Below are 25,665 nucleotides of genomic sequence, written 5' to 3' on the forward strand. Positions count from 1 at the left end.
GCCAATCTGACAAAGTGCCATTGACTAAGTGTTGTGTGAATTAGTTACAACATCACAGACCCCTGAAAGCCTGCATGCGCCGTCAGGCAGACATAGACAAGATCCCTATACATACAGACATCTACGCTGAGGACTCCTTAAACACCACAAAGACTGCAAGGAGGGAGGAGGAGGTGGGGCTATGTATAATTAGATGAGGCAACAGCGTTGCAATCCATTCCATGGCCTTCTTTCAGTACTGCCACTTGGATTTCAGGTCACACACAGACCATAGGTGGCCAGATCAACACAGATTCATCAGACGGACAAGGCTATGCATCATCCGGAAGGGACAAAAGACACAAACATGGGCAAAAGAGCAGCTATATGAAAACAGTTGGTAGTGTGGGGGGGGGGGGGGGGTCTCTTCAAATCCCTTTTAGTGCTTCACACGAGTATGGTGAAAGATCATCTTTGTTGTTTGAATGGAGCAAAGAAGCAGTGGAAAACTAGAGCACTTCACTTATCTGGCCTGTCTGGCCTGTGACGTGCCCTGACCGCAACAGTTTTCTTACTCAGGTAAGGCCCCTGAGGCCCTTGTTTGTAAACAACGGTGACACTGGGGACAAACAAAGCATATGAAATGAGAACGTAAACATAATGCTGTCATACTCTGCCTGTACAAACACACTAAATGACTCCTTACAGCAGGGTAGCTCTATGAGTCATACACCAACTCCCTAAACTGTCCTCAACTGACACTTCTCCATGCAGGAGAACGGAGGCCCCACTTTCTGAAAACAGCCATGAATGTGAGAGGGCAACTGGGCCTCAATGGCTGGCATTGTTTGTCTGCCCCCCTACTGCCAGCTCCTGCCTGTGGGCATCTTTACATGTTGGCTGACAGACACACAGGTCGAATTCAGATGAGCTTATGGATGTATCAGATCACAGAATAGTATATTGAGAATAGTACATTGAGGGGGCATTGGATTAGAAAATGGCGGGGGATTAGAAATGTGTGTAATGTGAAATGTAGCCTTTTCGTGTTTCAAGTCTATCAGTGTGGTTTAATAAGACAGTCTGGTAAGAAAGGGCTCCATGTACTGCATTTAAACAGTTCTCCTCATCAACAGCTGCTGTACAGACACACCTGGCCTTTATGGCATGGGGGGTGCACATAAGACTCTTCTCTGCATGTGTGTGTCTCAGTGTGTGAGAGATTTATGTGTCTGTGTGTGTGAGAGAAAGAGAGTGAATGTATGTGTACGTGTCTGTCACTGGTTACAGGGGGCCGCGGGTGTTCAGTGAGTCAGGTGGCAGAGTCACGGTCAGTCATACGGTGACTAAATGCAGGCTGGCCAATGGCCGCGCGTTGTGAGAGCCATCTAGCAGCTGGGCTTTTGTCGAGTCCTGAAAAGGTGAAACGCAGCTGAGCGTCTCCTATCTACAGCACGGCCTTTCGTGCAACTTGTCGCTGCAAAAGTCTCAAAAGCAAGAAGAGCGGAAAAATAATTATAGGAAAAAGATAAATGGCACACTGCTGGCAGTTGTGTGGCAAGTAGCAAGTGTCTTAAATAACAAGATTGCCTCTGTTCCCAGACCGGTGGAAGGGTGTTATAAACAGTCCCGAACTGAAGCTGAAGTAGAGGGGGGGATGGGATATGGCTGCTGGTTAAGTCCGCTGTGCAGCATTATGCAGATTCAAAAAAATACAGGGGTTTATTGCCTAACCAAAAATCCCCTGCTCTGAAGCAGCGACCTGCATAAGACAAAGCTCTTTTTACAGCCTTGGGGGCTCCACCCAACCCCCACCACTCCTTCAATCCAAACACTACCACACATGGCCTCCCTTTCCCCCAAGAACCCCCACAACCACTACCCCCACCAACCTACTCACTCGCTCCTGGCAGGCTCTCCAAATAAATGCCTCTTGTCCCAAGCGGTCTAACTTGCAAACTTCTGTCAGCTCTCACCTTCAGCCCTTAAGCCCCACAACAGAAACCTTGCTACGGTCCATTCTTAACTTTCCTATGAGGACGCAGAGAGGGGCAGACCACTCCAGAAGTATCTCCGGCAGCACCAGGAATCTCAACAACCCCACTGACCCCGTAGGCCGGCTTTATTACACAATGGCTGGGGGGGGGGGGGGGGGGGGGGGGCTGCTCTAACAACCAAAACAAAGTGCAGCAGCCACAGAATGTCTTCTGTTCTACTGGTGACTGGAGGATGAATTCAAGAACAGTAAATAAACAGACGTGCTGGCAGAGAGAACTTGTGATGAGAAATAAAAAATAAAAAAATCAGATGTGTCAATTAAAAAGGGCACCAATTTCAGCATACATACGATACCGATACTATGTTCATATACTCGTCCTCATAAAAATTGCTGCCACACTTAATAAACTGCCGCTATACTTACATGTGCGGTCACCTGCCGCTACGCCTATTTCAGTCTTGCACTGCGGACTTCAAAAACATAAAACTAGCCAGATTTATGGATCTGTGTTGAATCTACATAGCCCTCCTAACACCTTCACACAAATAGTTCTCTTGTTGAATCTATAGCTCACCTAACCTATGCAAGTGGCCTACACTTTGTGGTATACACACACAATTTGCAAATTGCACAGAAAAATAAGTTAGCCTTTCCTGCTTCAGCTCCAGGCCGTAGTCAGATCATTATAAAATGCTCAAAGACCAAAGTCAGCACCCAATTCACTTCTGAAATGCAAGCAACAGGCAGAGGCAAGACGTAGCTTCAGTTCGAGAAATTGCAGCTTTATTCCAAACTATGCATAAGTCTCCTTATGCATTAAACTATGCATAAGTCTCCTTATGCATTAAACTATGCATAACGCTGCTTGTGCATTAAACTATGCATAAGTCTCCTTGTGCATTAAACTATGCATAACGCTGCTTAGGTCACAAACTTGGCTCGTCTACCTCTAGCTATTCATATGCATTTTGTCTCTCGCTCACTCGATCAGTCGCACTCTAGTTGTGTAGCAAGTCTAGTAGTAGCAAATTGTTCTTAAAGGAGCAGCACCACTTTCACATTGGTGTTTACTGTCTTGCAGTGCCATTTTTGCTGCCCTTTCAGATTTAAGATATAGATATAACGTGGAGACAATGCAAAACAGTTTCAATGATAATTTGTTTAATTGAAATGTAGAGACACTACCAGTGTGGGGCTGGTTTTCCACAGAAAGTTTTCTTTATTTTTGGCTTGAAACTGCCTGCTATTATACAATTCATTTGATACTCATTACTATTTATTTGTAGCCTTAATGTAACAGACAGAGCAGAATAAAATATAACCTGTCTTCCAATTAATTGTGTTTTTATGCTAGCCTTACTTATTGGTCTGGTAGGAATATTGGTATCGGTACTCAGAATCAGCAAGGACACAAATGTAAATACTCATACTCACATGTGATTCAAAAAATGATCTGTACATTCCTATGGTAATATGCTATTTACACAGCTTCAGTTTAACAGTTGGATGCGCATTCTGGTGAATGACTCATAATACCAGTGGGTCAATATGTTTAACTAAGGCTGGGAATCAGATTAAACCATCCTATCCTGCAATTAAAACATCTGAAATGTATAAGACCTGCAGTATAGGGACGGCATTCCAGGTTGTCCGAATTTTGTAAGAGCTGAGGACATGAAGGATCATCTCATGAGACTGAGCAACCATAGTTACCTTTTCTAAAAAAAAACTCTGCTACTTGGTAGAATGACATTGCCTTCAATTAATAAACATATATTTATTAAAATGGATACTGGTTTCCTTTGAAGGTGTATATGACGACATCCCTATGATGTTAATCATTTCAGATAAATAATAAATATGACATAATATTCCATACAAACTTTACTTTCACAACATAACTGCCGGTTAAACTCACCTTTGATCTTTACTGTAGGAGAATTGGGCCCAGCGGACTGTTTTCTCCACCCTCTCCAATTCTGACAGAGACTTTCTGCCTCCGATATGAAGGAGCAGAGCGAGTCCTCCTCAAACCGGTCGGAGTCTTCGAAGGAGAATCGCTCTCCGTCTTCCCACTCCGCGAACATTAGTTCCATTACATCCGCGGAGTACGACTAGGCAAACTAAGGACTGTGAACCCTTGACACAAAAATAAAAAGTACAACTTTCAACTACTGACAGTACACAGGAGAAACACACTTGCCGTGGACTCCAGTCTAAAGTGGGGGAGGGGTGTCACACCACAATCAAAACACTGCAGGGAGGAAACTCCACAGCCTTCGACGAAAACTTTAGTCCTTGTGGTTTTTGGTTCGCCCGTTCTAGGAATAAAGATGTGCCTCTTATAATATTATAATGACATGTCCTTTTTGCATGTCACGAACTATACTATACTATAATATGTATTCACTATCTGGCTTAGACAACTTTAAAAGTGCTATCCTGTTCTAATAACCTAGTCATGGATTGAAAATAAACGACACTAAATTAATATCCTCAAAGGAACTGGCAGTTTTGTTGAAACAACCTACAATACGAATGAAAAACATCATCTCTTCTGGTTGATGACTTTTAAATAGCCTAACATGTTAATGCAACAAACAGTATGCACATAGTTTGTTTTTGCCTTTTAAAGGGCTTTAGAGTCGCACGCTCCGTTATTACATAAAAATACTCAAATGTTGCCCTAAATGACATTCTGTTAAGATAGTAGGGCAGTGTCTCACTGCACCCCCTTTTACTTTCCAATCCGCTGATAAATTCTGCTTTGACAGCTGTGACTTGTTTCTTAAAGGATTTTAGCCTACTATACAAATGTTAAATATAGAAACATATGGACTGTGTCGAAAATTATTACAATCGTGAGGATCACCATAAAAGCTCACCCTACGGTTCTTCATTCAGCTGAGTTAAGCTGGTCTGAGTATTCAAAGCTAGCCAAGTTAGCCAGCTAGCTAGTACCTTCAAGGTAAACTGCCTCTTCCTTTTCCTACTGGTGTCCACTTTATTCACTCATCAATGCCAGTGCATTACAAATACGTCTATATTTTGATTGTTTGTATAAGCGGAAACTTGTATCATTACTGCAAAGAGAGTTAGCCTCTTTGGTCATTAACGTTAAAGGCTAAACATAACAGAAACGAGCTAGGTGCCTAGCTAGCTAAACTAGCCAATAGTTGTTGGCTGGTTAGCTAGCTTGGTAAACACAAATACAATAGTTGTCAATCCAGACACCCGACAGATGTCAAATTATCTCTATTTTAGACATATGTTAAGGTGATTACCTGTAATAATTATGTATCAAAACCATTCGCCGTGTAACCCAGTGGTCATAATCCTATCCAATACACCAACTGTAGTTGCTGAAAACAAAACGGTTCGCTGTTTATAACGTAACTGACAAGTCTGCGTTATTGTCATCTTGAGTAGAGTAAACTGAACAATACATTTTTTCACAAGTTCTAACCAATGATACACATATCTAATTGAATTGTCAATGCACAATTTTCGCAATGTATGCTAATGTTTTACCCTCTCGTATTTCTCTTCCTTTGTATTTTCAAAAGCTTGTCTTTCGTTCGCTCGATCTTCCACAAGTTCCCGTCACATCCTTGTCTTGACATGAATAAAACACTCTGTTCTGCAGAATCACACCAGTGTCCGTGCCGGTTTCCTGCACTGTCTTTGTGCCACCTAAAGAAGCCGGGATCCCCAAATTGTGTCCTCGGTCCCCCCTTCACTCTCTTTCTCTGCCCGATAGGGAAGATGGCTCTCCGACACTCGTAAGCTTCAGTGGACTATCCTCTATCAGCTGATCCCAACTTCCGCCTTGCATTTGCTGCCGTTCATGTTTGGTCTATGATCCGACCTTACAGTCGTTTTACACCATTTTTAGCCAACATTTCGGAATTACACCATTTTACAATCACGAAAAATAATCACCTTCTTAATGTGGACCTTAACACAACTTACGGCATTAAAGTAAAATTGCCTAATTTAGACTGAAAGCTGATCATGTCCTGTCAACAAAATCAAGAGGTAGCCTAGCTACCTTTACCCACAAAGAAAATAAATCAACATAAACTAGCCTAAACTAGCCTGTGTTTTTGCTTGTTTGTTTTTACTTGTCCTCTTTAGTCAAGAGTGACATAATACATGTAGGCTATATGGCATAATTAGCCTACTTTTATTAGGCCACACACTGATGTGCACTATAGGCATAATGCACATTGACCTTTATTTTAAAGATAAACTTATATTATGGACAAATAGGCTGCTGGTTAGTGGTAGTTTTGGCTATATGATATTACAATATGATTGTAATATAATATAGCCAATTACAATATGATGATATGATGACAACTTTGCAACTCTTACTGATTGACAAGTCTTTGGTCGCTGCAGAGAGAACAAAATATGGTTAAATAGCCTACTCTCATTCCAAGCAGCCATGTAGGCTAGTGTTGGTAGGCCAATGTCACTATACTGTAGGATTAGGTTCCTGCTAAAGATTACCTTTCAGTGTAAGTCAGTTCAAAGTCAGGAACTTCCACTTTAAATTATATGGCAGCCATCTGCCATAGCAGGCCTTGTTTGTCATTTTAATTAATTTAGGCTATTTAGAGGCAGGGTGGCTGTTATGAAAAGCAGAGAGAAAGAGAGGAACCATTGCATAATAACTTAATTCTGGAAGGGAATATAGCTGATATTCACATTTGATACATTACAGATCCATTAGGCCTATCATAAAGCTAGTGATCGGCATGCCCTGCTCAAGGACACAAAGCTTACTTGGCACATCAAATGTGCAAATTTAATGGGGGTTTTTTCTTGTCATTGCCACTAGCATTGACATGTCATAGCACTCGAAAGCCATCATGGGACCCTTACTTTTCTTACTGTGACTGACTTTTTGAAACCCTGCATATGGCTGATTTTTCAGTGCATTTCTGCCAGCAATCCACAGCCGTTGCAATATCAGCAATCTCAGTATATGAAGGCAGTAAACCTATTCGGCATACCATAGTGCAGTTGTAAGGCCCTGATGATTTGCCATGCAATTACATTGATTTCTGTTCAATTAGATTTACTGCTCTTTGTCCCCGGTCAGATTAATGCTTCCCTCTGTTGTTGAAGAGCAGTCACAGCATGCAGTTCCTTATAATTTTGCTAGGGGGCACAGTTGATAAAATAATACAATTATAATAACAATGTAATAAGCAATGTAAATGTAATGAAATTACTGGCAAGAAACATACATCTTCCAACCCTAAAGTAAAATGATTATTGTCCATGACACTGTAGGTAAAATGCATCATAAAAATATAGGCCTAGACAAAGCATGATTTGCAAAGCAAACCTGTCTCCAGGGTATGAATCCAAATGATCTGTGGAATTGAGTTCTAATCCCACCCTATCACATGTTGACCTGATTTCAGAGAAACCTCTAGTTTGTAGCGTATGATAGAAGGTAACAACATATTGCCACAATTATTAATATATTGATATTCTCACTACAGAGTAGTGTAAGGAAGGAAATTTGTTTTTTGAAAGGAAGGAAAGAAGCATTTTGCTTGGGAATAGGGTAAAGGATTCAACCCTTAAGTCTTATTGAGATCTTTAATATTCCCATTGTTATTTGATAATATCCAATGAAATACTAGGCCTGTATACATATGAAACTGGACAAAAAAAGACACAACGGAAATTTCACTTGATATACATTTAATATGGTGGAACCATGGTTTAATGAGATGGCACACTTTCAACAACAAGATAACAGGAGAGTTTTGCACCACAGACATGGCCTTATACACTATTGTGTGTTACCATTCAGAGACAGACCATTTCATTGTCTTAAAATGACCTAGACAGGAGAACAGATGTCAAATGAGAGACCTCCATCTAACTTATGTGGGGGTAGGAGTTTCATACTGACTCCTGGCTATATGCTTTGTATACTCCTGGATACAGCTGTGGCTTTGCTACTACTGCAGTGTCCGTGCTTCCAAGGGGAAACGTTAAGCCAGTATAATTTGAGATAAGTTCAATACAGCTCATTTCTTAACTTTCTGGAGGTCGACTGAAGAATGATCTAGAATGCATACACATATGGCACATCTGACCTTTTAGAATTGCATTTAAAGTGACACTGAAAAACAGCACTTTCGTTTGTTCAACATAACACTCTTGTACCAGAATATCCACAATCCTGGATGAAGAAACCAAAGCAGATAAATGGTTTCCTGACCTTTAAGGTCAATAAAGTACAACTTAAAATTACAATAAAACACTACAGACAATATCATGCATTTCCATAATTTTAAATATGACAAGCCACAAGATACTAGTTAATGAAATGTATGTCTACGCATTGTCCCACAAGACTTTGATGAGAGCATTTCTGCCTGCCCTGTGAAGAGGCATGTTCACTACAATCCCCTGCCTCTGTACCAGTTCATCTGGAATTTTGTGTATTTGTTTGGAATAAAAGAGCCTTATTAAGCTGTTGTAGGGTGAGAGTGATACACTTTAATAGCACTCACACTCGACCCTGGTGCAAATGATATGGAATGCAACCAAGTGCAAGACAAAAAAGTAACAAATGTACTTCAAGTTTGGAACCCTCTTATGACACACAATGGCTTATAGTCCTGAGGCATGTAATATGTACAGCAAATAAATATGATACAATACAATAATTATTTGGCATTGACTTTCAATTGAACAACATGTATCAAGATTGCACTAGCAGTCTCTCTACACAGGTTCTTGCTTTCCCATTGAGGACATCAACTTTGTTTTTAAACACACATAAAGAGGATGGAACCACAGTACAGGAACAAAGGGAAGAGGCTAAGACATAGAGCTAAGCACTGCAAGATAGAAGCATCTGAGTTAAAGGACTGTATTAGTCTCTCCTGGGGCTTGGACAGGGGTGGACCATGTGGCGAGAGATAGCTCAGGGATACATGCAGAGCAGGAATGTGGAATGGAGCTATTTTAAAGCCGCAAGTTCACTGTCTTACTGCTTGTGAGCACTTCCTCTTGACCCTGGGACAGAAATGCAACACCGCACCAACGAATGACACTTCTGGGACTTCAAGCCCACATGAAAATCATCAACAGATGTTTAGGTTGTTGTTGTTGCACTGAGGATCATGCGGATTTAGTGCAACTGTTGTCACCTAGGCACATTTATGCTAGTAATCTCTTCTTTCTAGTGGAAACCTGACAGTGTTTTTGTGTGTATGTATGTGTGTGTGTATGTGTGTGTGTGTGTGTGTGTGTCAGCACCAAAGAGGGCCACTCAACAGTTCTGTCTTTGCATGAGCATAGTGTGATGAGTTTGACTGAAGGGAAGCTCAGGGAGGTGAAGTGGTATGAAGAAGACGCCAAGGAGGAAAAGACTACCAGTTCCCCACCACACAACAGCGAGGTCACGGCATCAACCGCCGCAGTAACATCAGACCTTTGCAAAGCTGTGGGTCTCTTTCTCAATCCAGCGCAGGAATCTACTGACTCGGGTGTAAACGCCGGGATAGGTGGGGTCACCGCAGCCGTGACCCCAGGATATGACCCCCGTTAGCACCCAGCGACCCCCCTCGTCCTGACACACCAGTGGACCCCCGCTGTCTCCCTGGCAACTGTCCACTCGCCGCCGGTCTGACAGGCTGCCCGCACACAGCATTCGGCTGGTGAAGCGGTTTCCATAGCGCTTCTTACACTTCCAAGAGGGCAGTAGGGGAACCCAGGCCTGCAGAAGTGTACGAGAGTACTCGGAATCTAAAAGAGAGAAAGGGAGAGAGAGAGAGAGAGATGAAGACAAGGTATAAAAAGAGGCAGCAAAGTCATGGTGATTTAATATATCCTTAGATGAACATGTTGTTGGCAATGCTCTCCACTCATCAGAAACAGCTATATTTTACTTTAACACTATTTCATAATTTGATATTCAATTTGTGTGAAATATTAATAAAACATTGACCTCTATGGGTAATGAAAATGATAAACTTAGTACTGGTTAAACCCAGTTCTTCAGAGGCAGATGTGGAATACTGAGCCTTTGAATGCTTTGGTCTGTCTTCCTCAGTACCTGTGATACCCCAGCCTGTGATGACGCAAGCCGCAGGCCTTTTGCCCTTTTTACTGCTCAGGGCGGGCAGGCAGGCAGCGTTGGTGTGGGGGTTGAAGGCCACGCAGGTCCCATCCGAGCCCTTGAGCTTGAGCAGGGCGATGTCGTACTCCCAGCCCTGGCTGTGGTACTTCCTGTGGATGACGATGCGCTCGGGGGTGAGGCTGCGCTCAAAGTCGTCTCGTTCCACTGTGTGATAGTCTCCCAGCCGCACCACGTAGCGGGACGGGTCAGTGCCGAACCTGGGAGAGAGATAGAGAGGAGAAAAAAAAAAGAGACGTTCACATGTGAGAAAAAAGCCAAACTCCCAGAGAAAGAATAACACTGTGAGCGAAACCGAGCCAGGTCACCTCTGGTGGGGGTGGGGTGGTGACCTGCCAACACAAACACACTGGAGATAGGAGTGAGTCAAACAGACGGGTTAACAGACTCGGCACGATAAGAGGCATGGAAAATCTCACCGTGCTGAGCATGAATGCACATGAAATTGACTGCAGCCGATTTGGCCAACCCTTCATGCTGGAGAGCTTGCTTGCAGCAGGATTTCATTCTGGCTTTGCGTCAATCTATCTGGCCAGATGTTCCGTATAGTTTTAAACAGCTCAATCAGGTGTGTTCCATTGAGGGGTAGAGCATTTCATATGATGATTTCAATATGATCTCGAACTGGAGCTATATTTCAACATAAGCATTCTAGTTGAAATAACAACTATTTTCATTCAGTCAATGAACAATAAAAAAAAGTAAAACTTCCTTTCTGTCAGGACCATTTAGAGTTACGTTATGGAAAACAGTTGAAACAGCTAAGACCCCAGAACAGCTACAAATATATATTTTTTTACAGTGAGCATTTGGGTTTAGATGTTGGTGTTTCATTTCAAGGTACAATCAACCCTTCAGATCCAGTCCTATTTCTGGTCTAATTAGTCTCTAATTACTCAGACCAAGTCATAAACAGTTCCAGCCAACCGACCCATTGGTGTTGAGTTCAAATGTCAACAATTTCACTAGAATAGCAGACTTCATCTTGAATGCTTTGAACACTAATATTTATCGGTTCATAATTGACCACCAGATGTCTCCGCCGCACCTCTTGAAGCAGTGGGCTGCCGTGACCACCCAGCAGGAGTTGATGAGGGTGGCTCCACACAGGGGGTGAGTCCCTTTCGACTGCGACCTCAGCCACAGAGACACCTGCCATGGCCAATCCCCTCTGCAAAGATTAACACAATAGACTGTTCTTAATTCACTTGGTTAAGTTAACTTAATTTGCTTTTGTTCACTAAAGCCTTCTTTATTAAGTGAGACAATGTTAGTTGTGTGTTGGTATGGCTGTATAATGCTGCGCTGCACTTACCTGAGGGACTTGTCCCCTCCGATGATCCTCCTCCTCCGACGCTGCGTGTTTGGCCGAACGCCACAGACTGGCGCAGCCATGGCGCCGTCTCCCACAGGCTCAGTGGCATAGTCACAGATGACCCCAGCGTCCTCGCTGTGGCGACAGTCGTGGGCATCTTGCCCGTCAGCCTGGCACTCGCCCAGGGAGGACTCTTTGCCAGTGCACCTCACATTGTCCAGGTGGATGGGACCTTGGCCCTCCCCAAAATAGGCCATGGACCGTGCTTTGGACACCCCTCTAAAAGATAAGCGGGACACAAGGCAACATTTAATCCATAACCTTTAATGTAGCATTGTAAATGGCATAAAACCTTTTTTGTGAAAAGAGTAATGATGTAAATTGGTGGGTCGATGCTGTGCATTAATTGTTGTTATTGCTTGTCGGAACTGGAATCTAATGAGTTAATCAGAGACTCCTAAACTCCCTAGTCAGAGAAATCAATATTCCGGCCGACAGGCTCCCTCTTTTGTTTTTCTCCTTTGATGTGTGCTGGCTGCACTGTGTGCACATGTGTGCCTGATCATTCCCACAGGATGTCTCCACACGCTAGCTGGAGGGAGGGGATGGAAACAGTGAGTCGGCAGCGGGCACGCTACTCACACGAAGCCCAGCTGCCGGCACACCACCGCGGCGCTGAAGTCATTCCAGCCGTCGTCGCACACGCTGCCCCACTGGCCGTTCAGGAACACCTCCACACGGCCCTCCTTCCTGCTCTCGCCCGCCACCAGCCTCACCAAGGGACCTGGGGAGTGGACCGGGGAGTGGACCAGGGGCACAGCACAGAGGACAGAGAGGGTTCACATTGTGCACTTTATCTCTTATACAGTACATATGAGGATCATAATTCAAAGACAGGAGGTGTATGAACATGTCAGCTCAACATGTCTTCGTCATGTCAAGTTGAATACTACTTTATTGATTTACATATTAAAACTACACCTCAAGACACTTTAGAGCTCTAAGCCCCCTACAGCAACAACTCAAAGCCTGGACCCCCCCCCATACACACACCCATACACACATACACGCACAGAGAGTGACTAAAAATCCCTCTTACAAGGAATGAACCCATAATCCAGCTCATAAAGTGCAGAGGTGATGTGATGTGTCTGCTCTTAACATAAATCAGCGCACTTAAAGGGGTATCTCTGCAGAGCTGGCAGATCTACAGACCTATTCTTGCTATGTCCTGATTTAAAATCTCTCTCTCTCTCTCTCTCTCTCTCTCGTGCCCTAAGTCACAGCCACCTTGCTTATCTACCTGAGACAGGCGCTGTTGCTGGGATCTCGTTGGCCTCTCCTCCTCTGTCGCATCGGACTGCCACATCTTCGGAGTGTGAGCAGTCATGGCGCCCCCACTCGGTGTGGGCACAGTCCAGGAGCGAGGCCTCTGTGCCGGTGCAGCGCACCTCATCCAGATAGATCAGCCCGGAGCCCTCACCAAAAGTACTAATCGGCAACGACTCAGCTCGCCCTCTGGTGGTCAAAAACAATATTATGATCTGCACTGAAGCGCCCACAATTCAAATTGTATGATTTTACAGTTTGTAAAAGTCTCTATATACTTAATTCCATACAGAAAGCTTTGACTTCAAAGTAGCTCACATTCAGGGGTTGCACTTCTATCAAGAATAAGTATTAGGAATGCGTCTCTCCTCTACCAAATCTTCTAAAACACAATTTGAGGTCATATGGTGATGCGTTTGGACATCACAGCTGTGTTTCGTCAAAAGTGAATGAAAGTGAATGTACTTCCGGAGGTCAGATATGTATAACCACAGCTGCCAGGAGGCCTACCTGAAGCCAAGCTGCCGGCACACCACCTGGGCGCTGAGGTCTGTCCAGCTGTCGTCGCACACCGTGCCCCAGTCCCCGGAGTGGTAGACCTCCAGACGTCCCTCCCAGGGACTGTCCCCCCCAACCAGCCTCACCACGCCATCTGAAAACCAGCAGCTTCCTTTCAGCTGTCATATCATGTAGGCCCACTTAAAAGCAGGTTATTTTAATCCCATGAACTTGATTAATGGCTTCGAGTTTGTTAGACTAGAAAGCATAGCATGTGTAGATTTGTGCATTTCCTCACTGTTCACACAGTTCTCACCTGTGTAGGGGTTGCAGGACACCCCGGCATCCTCCATGTGGTCGCAGTTGTGCCGACCCCAGCCTCCGTGAGGGCACTCCTCCAGGGACAGCTCATTTCCTGTGCACTGGACCCCATCTAAGTGGATGGGCCCGCTGCCCTGTCCGAAGTGGGCCCAGGTCCAAGCCTTTGCAACTCCTCTGTGTGAACACACACACACACACTAATAAAAACTCTAATAACGTATCTCCAGGGAGCCTCAGACAGTACAGGAAAGCAAAAGTAAAACGCCTATTTGATTGAATACTTAATGGCATGCTATATATAGCCAGTGTGCCATACTTTTACTGTGAAGGCCATCAAGGCAATGAGATTTTGATGACTGGAGGAGACAGAAAATTAGAACAAGGCCAATGCAGGAATGAGTCACTGTGTGTACACACATTTGCCCAGAGCGATCACAATGTGTCCTTGTGCTGTGCCCTTCTCTCACGGCTTCACTCGTCAGGTTTTGAAATACTAGCCTTATGAGTGTACATGTGAACAGACTAGAGGCATCACCGGTTAATGAGCAGTAGTTGCGTGTTAGTTAGAGAGTGGTGGTGGTGGGGGTCAGTGTATAATATTTTATTCAGGGGCTGAGATTTTCAGTTTTCTGTTGGAGTTCCAGATTGACATTTACAGAGAAAGACAAACAGCTAGGGTCAGAGAGAGTGAGACAGAGAGAGAGAGAGAGAGAAAGAGATAAAGAGAGAGATAGAAAGAGAGAACATCCAAGCCTCTTCCCCCCTCCTGTGAGATGCACAAAGCTCTAGTGTTGAGAAAGGCCTGTGAGGTGGGCAAGTTTATACACAGAGCACATTCCGTGACTTCCCTCGCGCGTGCTGACCATCAATCATTCATGGATCTCATTTATCTATATTGATAAAGTTCACTCTCCATCAGCCTGGGGGAAGGATAAATAAAGCTTGTCCTCCTGGCGGCACAGCGTCAGCATACAGAGATGCGTCCAAGGCTGCGAGCTACTGCAGGAATGCTCAACATTTATGGGCCTGTGAGTTTCAACAGTAAATAATTGATGATGGTGGGTGTTTGTGTAACCACTCTCTGACAGGCCAGACCAGACACAGGAGACTTTCTTTAATAGTGCATCATTCAAAGTCATTCACAGTAGCTCTCATTTAAAAAGACCTGCTTATAACTGGCTGTGTAATACGATTAGTGTTTTAGTAGTGATAGTTTTAACTTAACCTGGGATATTATAAGCTCTGCAGAGAGAGAAGGATGGTGACACATACTCACCCAAGACCTAGGTGTCTGCACACCACCTCCGCGTCGATGTCGTCCCATTGGTCGTCGCAGATGGTGCCCCACCTTCCACCGTGGTACACTTCCACACGACCCTCAAAATCCTCAAGGCCTCCCACTAACCTCAAGGGGGCACCATTGCCTAAAAAAGGGAAAGAAATGGGTTACAAACTGTTGAGCAGTCAAAAAAGACGTTTATCAGAATTGTTTCTGTTTTTGAGGAACAGGACAAAACAGAGCAGAAAGAATGTTGCTAAATCCACAATAAAAAGGGAAGGAGGGGAGTTGCTGTCCATGTCCACAATAATAAAACATGGACACATTTGACAACAATATTAGTTTTACCGGCAAACACAAGATGACCAAAAATGTTATATCCCAGATCCTCCTCTGCTTCTGGGCAGTCAGCTGAGCCAGTCACCCGAGAACATAACAGTTATGTGAGCGGTGCGTGTGGAGTAAGGAGAGGTCAGGAAGGCAGAGGGGAGAGAGGTGGGGGTGGCCAAAGAAGCGGTATAGATCACTTAGATGCAATTTCCAGTGTCTTCAAGGCGAAGGATGTGTTTTTAGCAATAGGGTGGGTAGGGGTGGGTGGTGGATGGATGTATGGTGAGACCCCCCTCCCCCCCACCCCACACCACAGTTGGACCTCAGATGTTTTTATAGCCCTCTCCCTCCTAATGTTTCTAACTGAATTATTCAGCGCACGCGCTAAATATACCCGCAGTGGACCGCTTCGACGGCCATTCACAGGGTGCAGCACACGCCACTCCTGCTGCTGCTGCTGTCTGTTCTGGGCCGTTAGGAATTCTCTCTTAAGAACAGAGATTGTAAGGGCATGTGAGAGAGTGAAAGAGAGAGAGAGAGAGAGAGAGAGAGAGAGAGAGAGAGAGAGAGAGAGAGAGATAGAGAGAGAGAGGGGGGGGGGGATCGTGAGGTCAATATGGAGGTCTAAAAAGGGTTGATTCCCCCTTTCTGGGTTCCTCAGTCTGAGTCTCTTGCAGTGTTCTGAAATTAGAGGAGCAGATAAATGCAGCCTGCGGATGGCAATATGGCACTTGTCCGAGCGTTATCAGACATTTCATTTAAGAATAATTAATTGCCCCCCCCAGACTGTGTGTTCGAATGGAACTAGTAGTGGCCTGGCCAGAACTACTGGCACTACCAAGCCCTATGGTAATTCGAACACTGGTCTCTTGCCCAACTGGGCTGGGGAGGTATGTCATTGAAGTGCAGAGACAGGCGCAGCTGAAAAAAGAAACACGTCCCCCTGGTACTGAGGGGTGCCAGGGGGAGAAGAATGCTAGAGCGTTACAATGTACAGGACAGGTGTGGGAGGTCGCTGTCAAGTCGCTGTGAGGCTACATGACGGCATTGTCAACAATCCTTTTTTTTTTTTTAATAATTCAAAACGGCACTGTAAAGATGTGGGTTGGTGTGTTGGTGTTGGTGTGTGTGTGATGCGTGTTCATGCCCGTCAGCCCAGAGCAGCAATGGTATAGTAACAGTGCTAAATCTGTATGTTAACAAGACACAAGCAGACGCTAGTTGTGATGTAAGTCTGGTGGGCCCTAAGACCCTCAGCGTCCCTCCTAGTCTGGAGTCATGGAGATTGTGCTCCATATGCTGGAGTGTGTGCTACAGCCCTACATCCTTACCTTCTGGCTCCACACACACAACCCCTGCTTCATTGCCATGGTTGCAATCCCCAGAGATAAACTTCCTGGTTCGACATTCCAGCAAGGAGTTTTCATTGCCATGGCAGCCAAGGCGCTCATAGTGGAAAAGTCCAGAACCAGGGCCAAAGTAAGAGTGCTGCAGTGCCGTGCCGATCTCTCTGTGGACAAGAGAGGACTTTAACCACAACTTCTTTTTCCAGCTTACACAACTCTATGTCAATATTTAGATTGAGTCAGGGTCTCTAGACTGAATCTTGATTTGAGAATTTATACAGATTGACGATGTATGTAAATACTGCTCCATATTGACATTTTGCTGAGTAGCTCTTTTTATCTCATACCCAAGGTCGAGCTGTCTACAGATCACGCTGGCGTCTCTGTCCGTCCAGTGGGTATCACACACGGCCCCCCACTGCCCATTCAGGTACACCTCCAGCCGGCCACTCTTAGACAAACCTCCCACCAGTCTGGCTGAACCTGGATGGGGAAGCGGTAGAAAATGAGAATGAACAGACAGTGAGACAGAGAAGTGTGTGCGTTAAGGAGAGTCAGCAAGGACACCTGTCTCTCTCTGTCTCACACATACAGACACAGACGCATACACAGACACACACGCACACACACAGACAGACACACACACACACACACAGACACACACACACACACAGACACAAAATCAAGGGCAGACAGCCAATAGTGCACACCAGAAATTCAACAAACTATGATTACTTTCAGGTAATAGCGGAGCAGACTGATTTGTGGCTTTGCGTCTTGCTGCAAAGTCATTAGCATACACAAATAAACAACGTAAATCATAAACACACAGATGAGACAGGCAAAAGCAGATGCATACGTGTACACACACACACACACACACACACACACACACACACACACACACACACACACAAGACACGCATTCAGATATACACACATACACACATGTAGAGCTATACAATCCATCAATCAGTCAACAGCTCCTCTTTAACAATGTGCTGCCTCAAAGCGAAAATGCTCAGGAGGCCGGGAGTGAGATGCTCAGAGCAAACACAGAGCAGATGCAGCCTAACACTCATCAACAGCACCTCTGCATACAGCCCATACAGCCAGGCGCTGACAGAGCAGCGCACAGAGAGCCAGACGCATGCGGCCACACAAAGTTAGCCAGTCCCACGGGGAGGCCTTGGCACAGACAAACACACACACACACACACACACACACACACTCTCTCTCTCTCTCTCTCACACACACACACAAACTCTCTCTCTCTCTCACACACACACACACACACACACACACACACACACACACACACACACTCTCTCTCTCTCTCTCTCTCACTCTCACACATATACATAAGACCCTGTGACAGCAGCCCTTGATTGATGGCCGGAAAACACAGGGGGGATCAACTCTGGTGATAAATAGACTTTTAAAACACACAAACAGAAAAGACAGGTGACCTTGTCTTGGAGATCAGAGCCGGCTACCCATTAAGGTACACAGACACACAATGAACCGATGAGTTGGGACCCCCCTCGACGGGCTCTTACCCTGGTGACAGTCACAGTAAGCCCAGCCAATGGCTCCAGAACTCTGCCGGTAGAAGCACCAGGGATTTGACTCTCGGTCTGGGTTGCGGCAGTAGCTGTGGTCCCCCAGTCCTCTGCCGGGGTACTGCAGGACGTAGTCGGGAAACTCGGTCCACTTCAGGCAGGGGGAGCCAGAATCCGTCTGAGCTACAGAGCCATTGTAGTAGCCCAGCTCTGTGAAGCCATCAGAGCACGACAGCGGGGCTGAGAACATAGACATCAGTATACTGTCACTCTAAAGGTAATGAATGAATGGTAGACATCAGTCATCAGTCATTTACTGACATGCTCTGTCCTGAGTACAACCCATGGGGTGGTAGGACAAAGACACATGGATGGCATACTTTGACATGACTTGTGACATACTCAAAGGTAAACGACATTCACAGTGTGAACCATGATGGAAAAGCTTAGAGGGTTTTACAAAAGTTCTTCAAAAGATATGTGGCACAGGAGGGAAAATGGGAAAACTGTGAAATAATATAAACAGTGTTATCAAAGTTATGAGCGTGTGTCTAGCTCTGTAGACCTCAAGCCATTCAAAAATATTTACCTCTCTCTCTCCCTCCCTGTCTCTCTCCCTGTCTCTCTCTCTCTCTCCCAACTATCTGGCATTAAGAATGGGAATGATGAGGAGACAGTGGAGCCACCAGACAGCTCAGCCATACAGATGAGTCTAAGCTGCACTGCAGGAGTGAGGGATTGGATGGGGATCAGATCTGCTGAGTCACAGCAGGTAAATCCAACAACAACTCCAAAACCTGGCTTTCCTCAATGGCATCTGCATGGATAAGCCAACCTGAATGTGAAAAAGAAGCACTTAGTGCAAAGAACGTGTCTTAGTGTGTGTGTGTGTGTGACCGAGATTTGTATGTGCAAGAGTGGGAGACTGAAAGTGCTTGAGTAAAGTTTGAGTTTGATGTTTTCAATTAAACGAGACATACCTAGGGTGCCTCGAAGAAAAGAACGGATATTGCCTCTAAACCCCTGAATAATCTGAAGCATACAAATACCTCTTCAGAAGCCATAACCCCCGCCGTTCAGCAAAGCTGCGGGTAAACATGCCTGCCTGTAATGCTTTTAACGTCACCAATCCCATCCATAAGCCACAACGTGGCCCTGCATCGTTAAAAAGGCAGTGTTTAAGACCCCGAGAGGCTGCATTCCTGGGAGCTAGTCGGGGCTATTTCCCCGCCGTCTCCTGCCAGAGCCAAGACGTACTGCTCAACATGTGCTGCACGTCTGGGCTTTATTGCAAGCCGGCAGACGTCGGCTTGCACGGCCGAGAGGAAGTCTGGGCCCGGGGCCACAATCTAAAGTGAAGGTTAAAAAAGAATCGCAGGACCTCTTGTCAAAAGACAACGCTCCAAAGTGCCCGATGGTAGGAAATGAGATGAGAGCGAGCCTCATCAGTTACACAGATTGCATTTTAGGGGGGGGGGAGCATATGACAAGAGCAGCACTGAGGTTGGACATAAGGGGAATCAGGAGGATGTGTCCAGAACTGCCACACTGTTCTGGGTGTATAAAACACAATCTCATAAATGTCATCTGGGATGGGAAGCAAAAATGTGCCAGGCTGAGATAAGAACTAATTTGCAATCAGTATCAAGGTAACTGCTGAACATGTTCATGTATAATTTGATGAATCTTTAAACCAGATTGCAGATGATTTTGGAAGGGGTCCAGCATAGTCCATCTGGGTCTGAGACCAGTTCCAGGGTCAGCTGCTATGGATAGGAACTTTGGCTTTGACTGCTTGTGTTTTGTTTTTTTCTTATGTTATGTTATGTCTCACATACAACTGAATTTTGGCAGGAGAGAGCACATTGGATAAAACCGTCTTCCAAATGAAGTCATGTAATGTAAAATGTAAATGCATACTGATAAAGCATGGGGAGCAAAGTGCTAACTTCCTTCAATCAGCTCCAAGGCTAGTGTGAAAACCTTGAGGAGAGTGGGAGAAAGTGGATATGCTTACTTAGGAAAATCACCCAACTGCCCCACCACAACCACCACCCTCCCAGCCCTTAGATTCTCGAACGCCGAAGGCTTACCGACTCTCATGAGATCCCTGAGGTGAGACCGAGCAAACATTCACACCTGTGAGCTTTCACTCACAAATATACACCCATGTGGGCAATCATCTTGGCCCCACCGTGCCTGTGCTTGTTCATGGCTTGCCTCTCTGTTTTAATGCAGGGCTTAGAGGGTTGGCTAGGACTGGGCTCCACTTCAGACAGCACAGAAGTGACTGGTGCAAAACAGGAGAGCTGGTTGTCGTTGTCCGTTGGAGAGCTTGGAACGCTCAGAGAGCGTTTCCAAGAAGCGGTGTATCTGAGCAGAGGAGTCTGCGTTATTGCAGCCTGCCGCTTCCACTACAAGCAAACTGACAGATTTTTGATTGGCTGCCAGAGAGTGACTCACGGGAAGAAAAGTAGACTGTATATTTTCTCCTTTGAGAAGGTCGAGCTTGAGTTTCATACGAAATTAAGCAGTTTCATCATCCTCCAAGTCTATGTCTAAGCTGTACACTCTACCTGCCCTTAGCAACAACAACAAAAAAGGTGCAGCGGTGGACGACAGAAAACATGACTGATCTTGAAAATTGATGGAGGTATGCGGATGCATTCAGCACTAATATGTTCTTTAAGCCCTCTGAGACAAACTGCCACGAAACATCTAAAACAGGGTTGTGTGCCATTTCTTTTCGATCACACCTATTAACTTAGCTTGGAATGGGCTTTCCATAATCTATTCCCCTTACGCCCCGCAGGAGGTTTTCACCGAGGCATAATAAATATTTCATAAAGTTCATGTTGCACTTTCAGCCACATGAGAATGCCAGCCGGAAGCAAGCTATTAATGTCATTACTGGCCACTCTGTAAACATAGATATAGTCTTGACTGGCAATCTGCACATTACACATTCGCAAAACAAAGACCTCCATGCACCCTCTGGGACTGGAGCGGAAGATATAGATTGTAGCTGGGCTAAGAGTTTGGATTTCATGCATCAAATAAAGTAAAGGTTTTAAATTGATTAGACCTCTGACATTTTCCTCTCCTCTCCATTCCGTCAAAGAAAAAACAATGCACAATCCATGTCCATATCTTTTACAACTCACTGTTGCCCTTTCATAAATGAGCTTATCGTCCATGCTGCAATCTGGCCTGCAGCAAAGTCCACAACAAGAAGCAATTTACTGAAACACTATCGGGGTGGAAATCCTAACCTTGACTCCCATGGCACAGCATTAGAAGAACCACAATAAAGATTGCATTGGGCCTGTGCTGATGGACAGAGTCTTCGTGATGAAGGCCATCAGTGTGTGTACCATGGACCTCATGCAGCACAACATCGTAAGTAGCCTCTTTCTGATCAGGACAACCCTGAACAAGAATGAGGCGACGGGGACGGAATCTTCTTGTCTCCTCGTCTAAGCACGAACTGGAAGTGCGAGACCGAGCGTGAGGCTGAGGGGGTCAGTGAGGTGAGCACTGGAGCCTCCAGATTAAGGGGTGTCAGTACTGGGAAGACCTGCCTAAGCTTGGCAAGCAAAGCAGGAACGGCGCTGGGTTTAGACTGTATCATATAACCTGATGCATGAAATTATGGAAATTGTTATGCCTCAGTGAATATCTCACTGAAAATGATTGTGCAAAACAACAGATCAGATTCCACCCAAAAGTCATGTTTATGGTTCATTTTTCACGAATACAACAACCATGTGCTCTGTTGCGACAGTTTTACAGCCTCTGTTTCATAGCTGTGGGACACAAGCGATATTTGTGTTTGGAAGAAAAGGCTGCTTTAATCTCTGAAGTTGTCTCACTCTAAATGCCAAGTGCTCGTAGAGGTCTTGGCTAAGGATCCAGTGTTTATCACACAAGGCATAAATAAATGCCTCTATGCAGTGGCTGTTACCTTGCACCAGAGCAAAATGGTTTCACCTAATGCGAACTCCCGAAAGTCTTGTTCTGATTACCACTGTCAACAACCACTTCAAAAGAGTTGATAATACAGCCACTGTTTTAACAGGGGCTTAAAAGCTGTGAAGGTGAGAGGGTCATGAAAACAGTGGAATTAAAAGTCTGTGTGATGTCTAAAGCACTTAGATAACATCATACAAAATGCACTCACCTGAAATATGTACAATATTTAAGTTGCCATCTGGGGGGGACACCTATGGAGAATAATATAGCAGTTGGGAAAATAAATCAGATAAGGGAGATGAATCAGCTTTCAATATTCAAACTGAAAAATAATAATTTATTCTCAATTGGACACCCTGTTGCATACATAGCTCTGCTAGTGACACTTAGTGCTCTTGCAGCATAGGCGAGATTAGAGCAGGTGGCATTCCAACACATTCTTTTTCAGATGACCTGTAATCTCTCACACCCCAGGACATTTGACTGGCTAATCTAAAGCGTGGCAGTGCGGGCACGCACACGCTGCACACAAAACGGGGTGTGATGACGTGTGGTTCGGTGGTGTCAGCTGTGTTCTATTCTAGCAGTCAATCTTGCAGCAGGACCGAGGGCCTGGGGCGTCCCTCGGGTTAACGACAGGAAAAATGCCAGTTTACGATGTGGTAGCCAGGGAGCTTTAATGCTAAAATGTAAAAAAACAACAACATCAAAGACTGCCTTCATGACCACTAGCTAATTTCCAGCAACTACTGTTGTGAATGCAGGAAACTACGTCTGGGCTCACTCAATTTATCTCAACTTTGGCTGTTTATCAATTATGGGAATTACCGCTCCAGACCAAAGTACAGTCTAAATAATGTGACAGTTTCAATAACACAACACTATTCTGATGAAGTATTGTTAGATATTCCACTGTCAAAAAAAAGCACAGTCATGCTTTGCTTTTCAAGGTACAACTGTAGCACTTATTCCAGCCTGCGCTAAAGTCAAGTCATTACTTCAGCAGGAGTGCCAAGTAGGCTACTGTTGTGAGCACTGGACATGCCCAAAAACAGTCAGACTCTATCTTGCTGCCGGTTGACTATATTAACCAGAAACTAAACTATAACCTCGAACAATTAACATTATGATGTTGAGTGGGCATGTCAGGTGCGTGGCACCGTAATAAAGCATGCATGACTGCGAAACATTAACAATAAATCCATTTTAGGCATCTGTAGAAAGTTTCAATGAGTGCTGGCATATATAATAGACATATGCCACATACATGTTTACCTAACTGAAAGTAACAAAGTAGGTCAATATGCTTTCATTTTAAGGAAGAATTTCATGTTCTAGCAACATCTGCGCAACCATAATGTGATTTGACAACTCCCACACGCACGGTTGGCTAAACGGCTGCTGTTTTAATTTCAATCAAATTTAAGCTTTTACACCTTAAAGTGACACTGCCTTTCAATGTAGTGGGATAATATAGGCTACGGTACATGAATTATCCACCCAATAGGATATTGAATTTCTTATTATCTGGAAGTAAACTCAACTGATAGAACAGAGACACTGTAGCCTAAACAATAAAACCCACCTCTGTTGAGACGAACAATGCGCTGTAATATACAAGTAATCCCAGGAATAGCTGTTGACATGTCCCGATGTCCATCCTGGAGTTCTCAGGTTCTCCACTTCTCCATCATAGCTTCCCAGATTCTCCTTGTGTCCACTTTTAAGAATGGGACCGTTTTCTCTTCACAGTGTGGACAGCAACGTCACTTTGCTTAGCGTCCCAAACTGATAAGATGAACACAAGAGCCAGACGCGTCCTTCTTTTTTCTATGTTGAATTAGTATTCTAAACTCAGGAACAGCACAGCACACCCATGGGTGGTTGAGACACTTTCCCTCCGAGACTAAATATCCTCCTCACTCGCGAGGAAGTGACAGGGAAAGAACGGCTACAATTGAACCTTGCGCGAGCTGCCCTCCTCCCCGCGTAGCCCATACGTCTAGCCTATATGACAGGACTAACGCTCTCAGAATAGATTATAACTATGTTGGCTAGTATGCTATGGAAAACATTGTGCAGATACAATAAAAGTGTTTTTGTTTTGTTATTTCGGACAAAGCAGAAGTTATAAACTCAGGAACATTTAAGCGATGCTGCTAAATGCATTCTGGCACAAAAAGGTCCTATACGTGGGGTTAGTTTTACATGCTAAATTGATAGTAGCCTACGCGTGAAAGTGGATTATTAGGGCGTTTGTTGAAGTAATGTCAGTGTGTTTAAGGCGTGGTATAATTGATTTTGATAAGAGACAAGGCGCACCTGCACGGCACGCATTGTGGAGTCCTCAACCCTGGCGAAAGAATTTGCAAAATATGCTTAAACTGCATCTTTCGATCGGAGATAATGATACCATTGATGTTAACATTCAATGACTCACCAAGTAGCCTACTTCAATCAAAAATACGATACACTTTCATATCTTATAAAAGCATAACGCGATAACACTTTCTCACGGTTTAAAAATCGGTTTGTTTTTCTTATGTTTCTGCCTCTAAGGGAAATACCCAAGAGAACTCCTATGAGGTTTAGCTGGGATAAAATCTGCTAAAAAGGAAAGGGGTCAAAATTCGATAGTTGGCAACAAGGGAGAAATGCCCTTGATTTAGGCTACATGTTTTTTATGCAGTTGATAAGTTGACGGTTTGGCACGTTGTATTGAAACAGTTGTGTATTTTCTTAAGTTTAAAATCTCGGTATTATCGGGCATCAAAAGACTTTGAACAAATGAGAGGAGAGGCATTTGTCTAATCGGCCCTTCAAAGGATTGGCATGATGGCGGGTTGGCATCTGACCCATGGTCTTTCCACATAAGCACATTCATATTTGACACTGACATACTTGACAAGACACAGCAAGAATCAGAAAAAAGTCATGCATTCAACTCAAAGAATGTGATAGTTTTGTAAAAGAAAAAAACATATTTACATTATGTATAATCTACATTTAAATATGGTTAAATAAATTACACTTCCAGTTTGTTTGCAACTAACCTTAATACCCGTTACTGAACATCATGTGCAAGCAACCCTATCTGTTTCTACAATACTGCACTAGTTGGTTTGACTGATAATTAGGCACCCATTTTGATTTGTCCAGACAGCATTTCCTTTGAAGTCTGGAGACACAGATGAAGGATGATAAGAGGAAGGAAGACATAGTTGGAAAGAAAGCTGTATCATTTAAGTTAACTCGTGTGCAACATCATTTCAACTTTTTTTTTGTTTACGACTGACTACAGAAATGCAAAGAGTGAAGTTCTATCAAAATAGAAAAAGAGGTCTAGGTCTAGTATGTACATTGACTATTACACATTTATGGAAACTAATGGAGATACCTTGAGATATGTACTCATCAATGCACAGAACTACACAGCCCTAGACTGCAGATATCATTCCTTGAAGTTTAGACCACATGACAGGGCCCAAGCTTCCTGGAATGTGATGCTATGCTGAAGTTTTCTCAATAAAGGAATGCGTAGAGACTGTGTAATTGCTT

At 44.4% G+C, this 25,665-nt stretch overlaps 2 protein-coding genes across 2 annotated transcripts in view; both read right to left on the minus strand.

The window, feature by feature from the left end:
* The window catches only part of zswim8 (zinc finger, SWIM-type containing 8), a 34,767-nt gene extending 28,984 nt beyond the window's left edge, over nt 1-5,783 (minus strand). Inside the window, 3 exon segments of the mRNA XM_042064895.1 lie at nt 3,897-4,117; nt 5,263-5,340; nt 5,510-5,783. Of these exon segments, the coding sequence (XP_041920829.1) occupies nt 3,897-4,074 (178 nt within the window). The 5' untranslated portion in view covers nt 4,075-4,117; nt 5,263-5,340; nt 5,510-5,783.
* A 1,902-nt stretch (nt 5,784-7,685) lies between these two features.
* On the minus strand, nt 7,686-24,360 carry si:ch211-51a6.2 (neurotrypsin). The gene is made up of 14 exons (XM_042064902.1): nt 23,693-24,360; nt 22,316-22,358; nt 18,133-18,375; nt 16,920-17,055; nt 16,558-16,736; nt 14,894-15,041; nt 13,613-13,791; nt 13,309-13,450; nt 12,773-12,987; nt 12,112-12,253; nt 11,470-11,748; nt 11,203-11,325; nt 10,074-10,354; nt 7,686-9,763 (listed from the first exon to the last, which is right to left on the minus strand). The coding sequence occupies exons 1-14, from the start codon at nt 23,765-23,767 to the stop codon at nt 9,444-9,446; spliced, it is 2,505 nt and encodes an 834-aa protein (XP_041920836.1). The 5' UTR covers nt 23,768-24,360; the 3' UTR covers nt 7,686-9,443.
* Between the last annotated feature and the right edge of the window lie 1,305 nt (nt 24,361-25,665).

This window comes from Alosa sapidissima, chromosome 16 (assembly GCF_018492685.1).
Source record: "Alosa sapidissima isolate fAloSap1 chromosome 16, fAloSap1.pri, whole genome shotgun sequence".
Lineage (NCBI taxonomy): Eukaryota > Metazoa > Chordata > Actinopteri > Clupeiformes > Clupeidae > Alosa > Alosa sapidissima.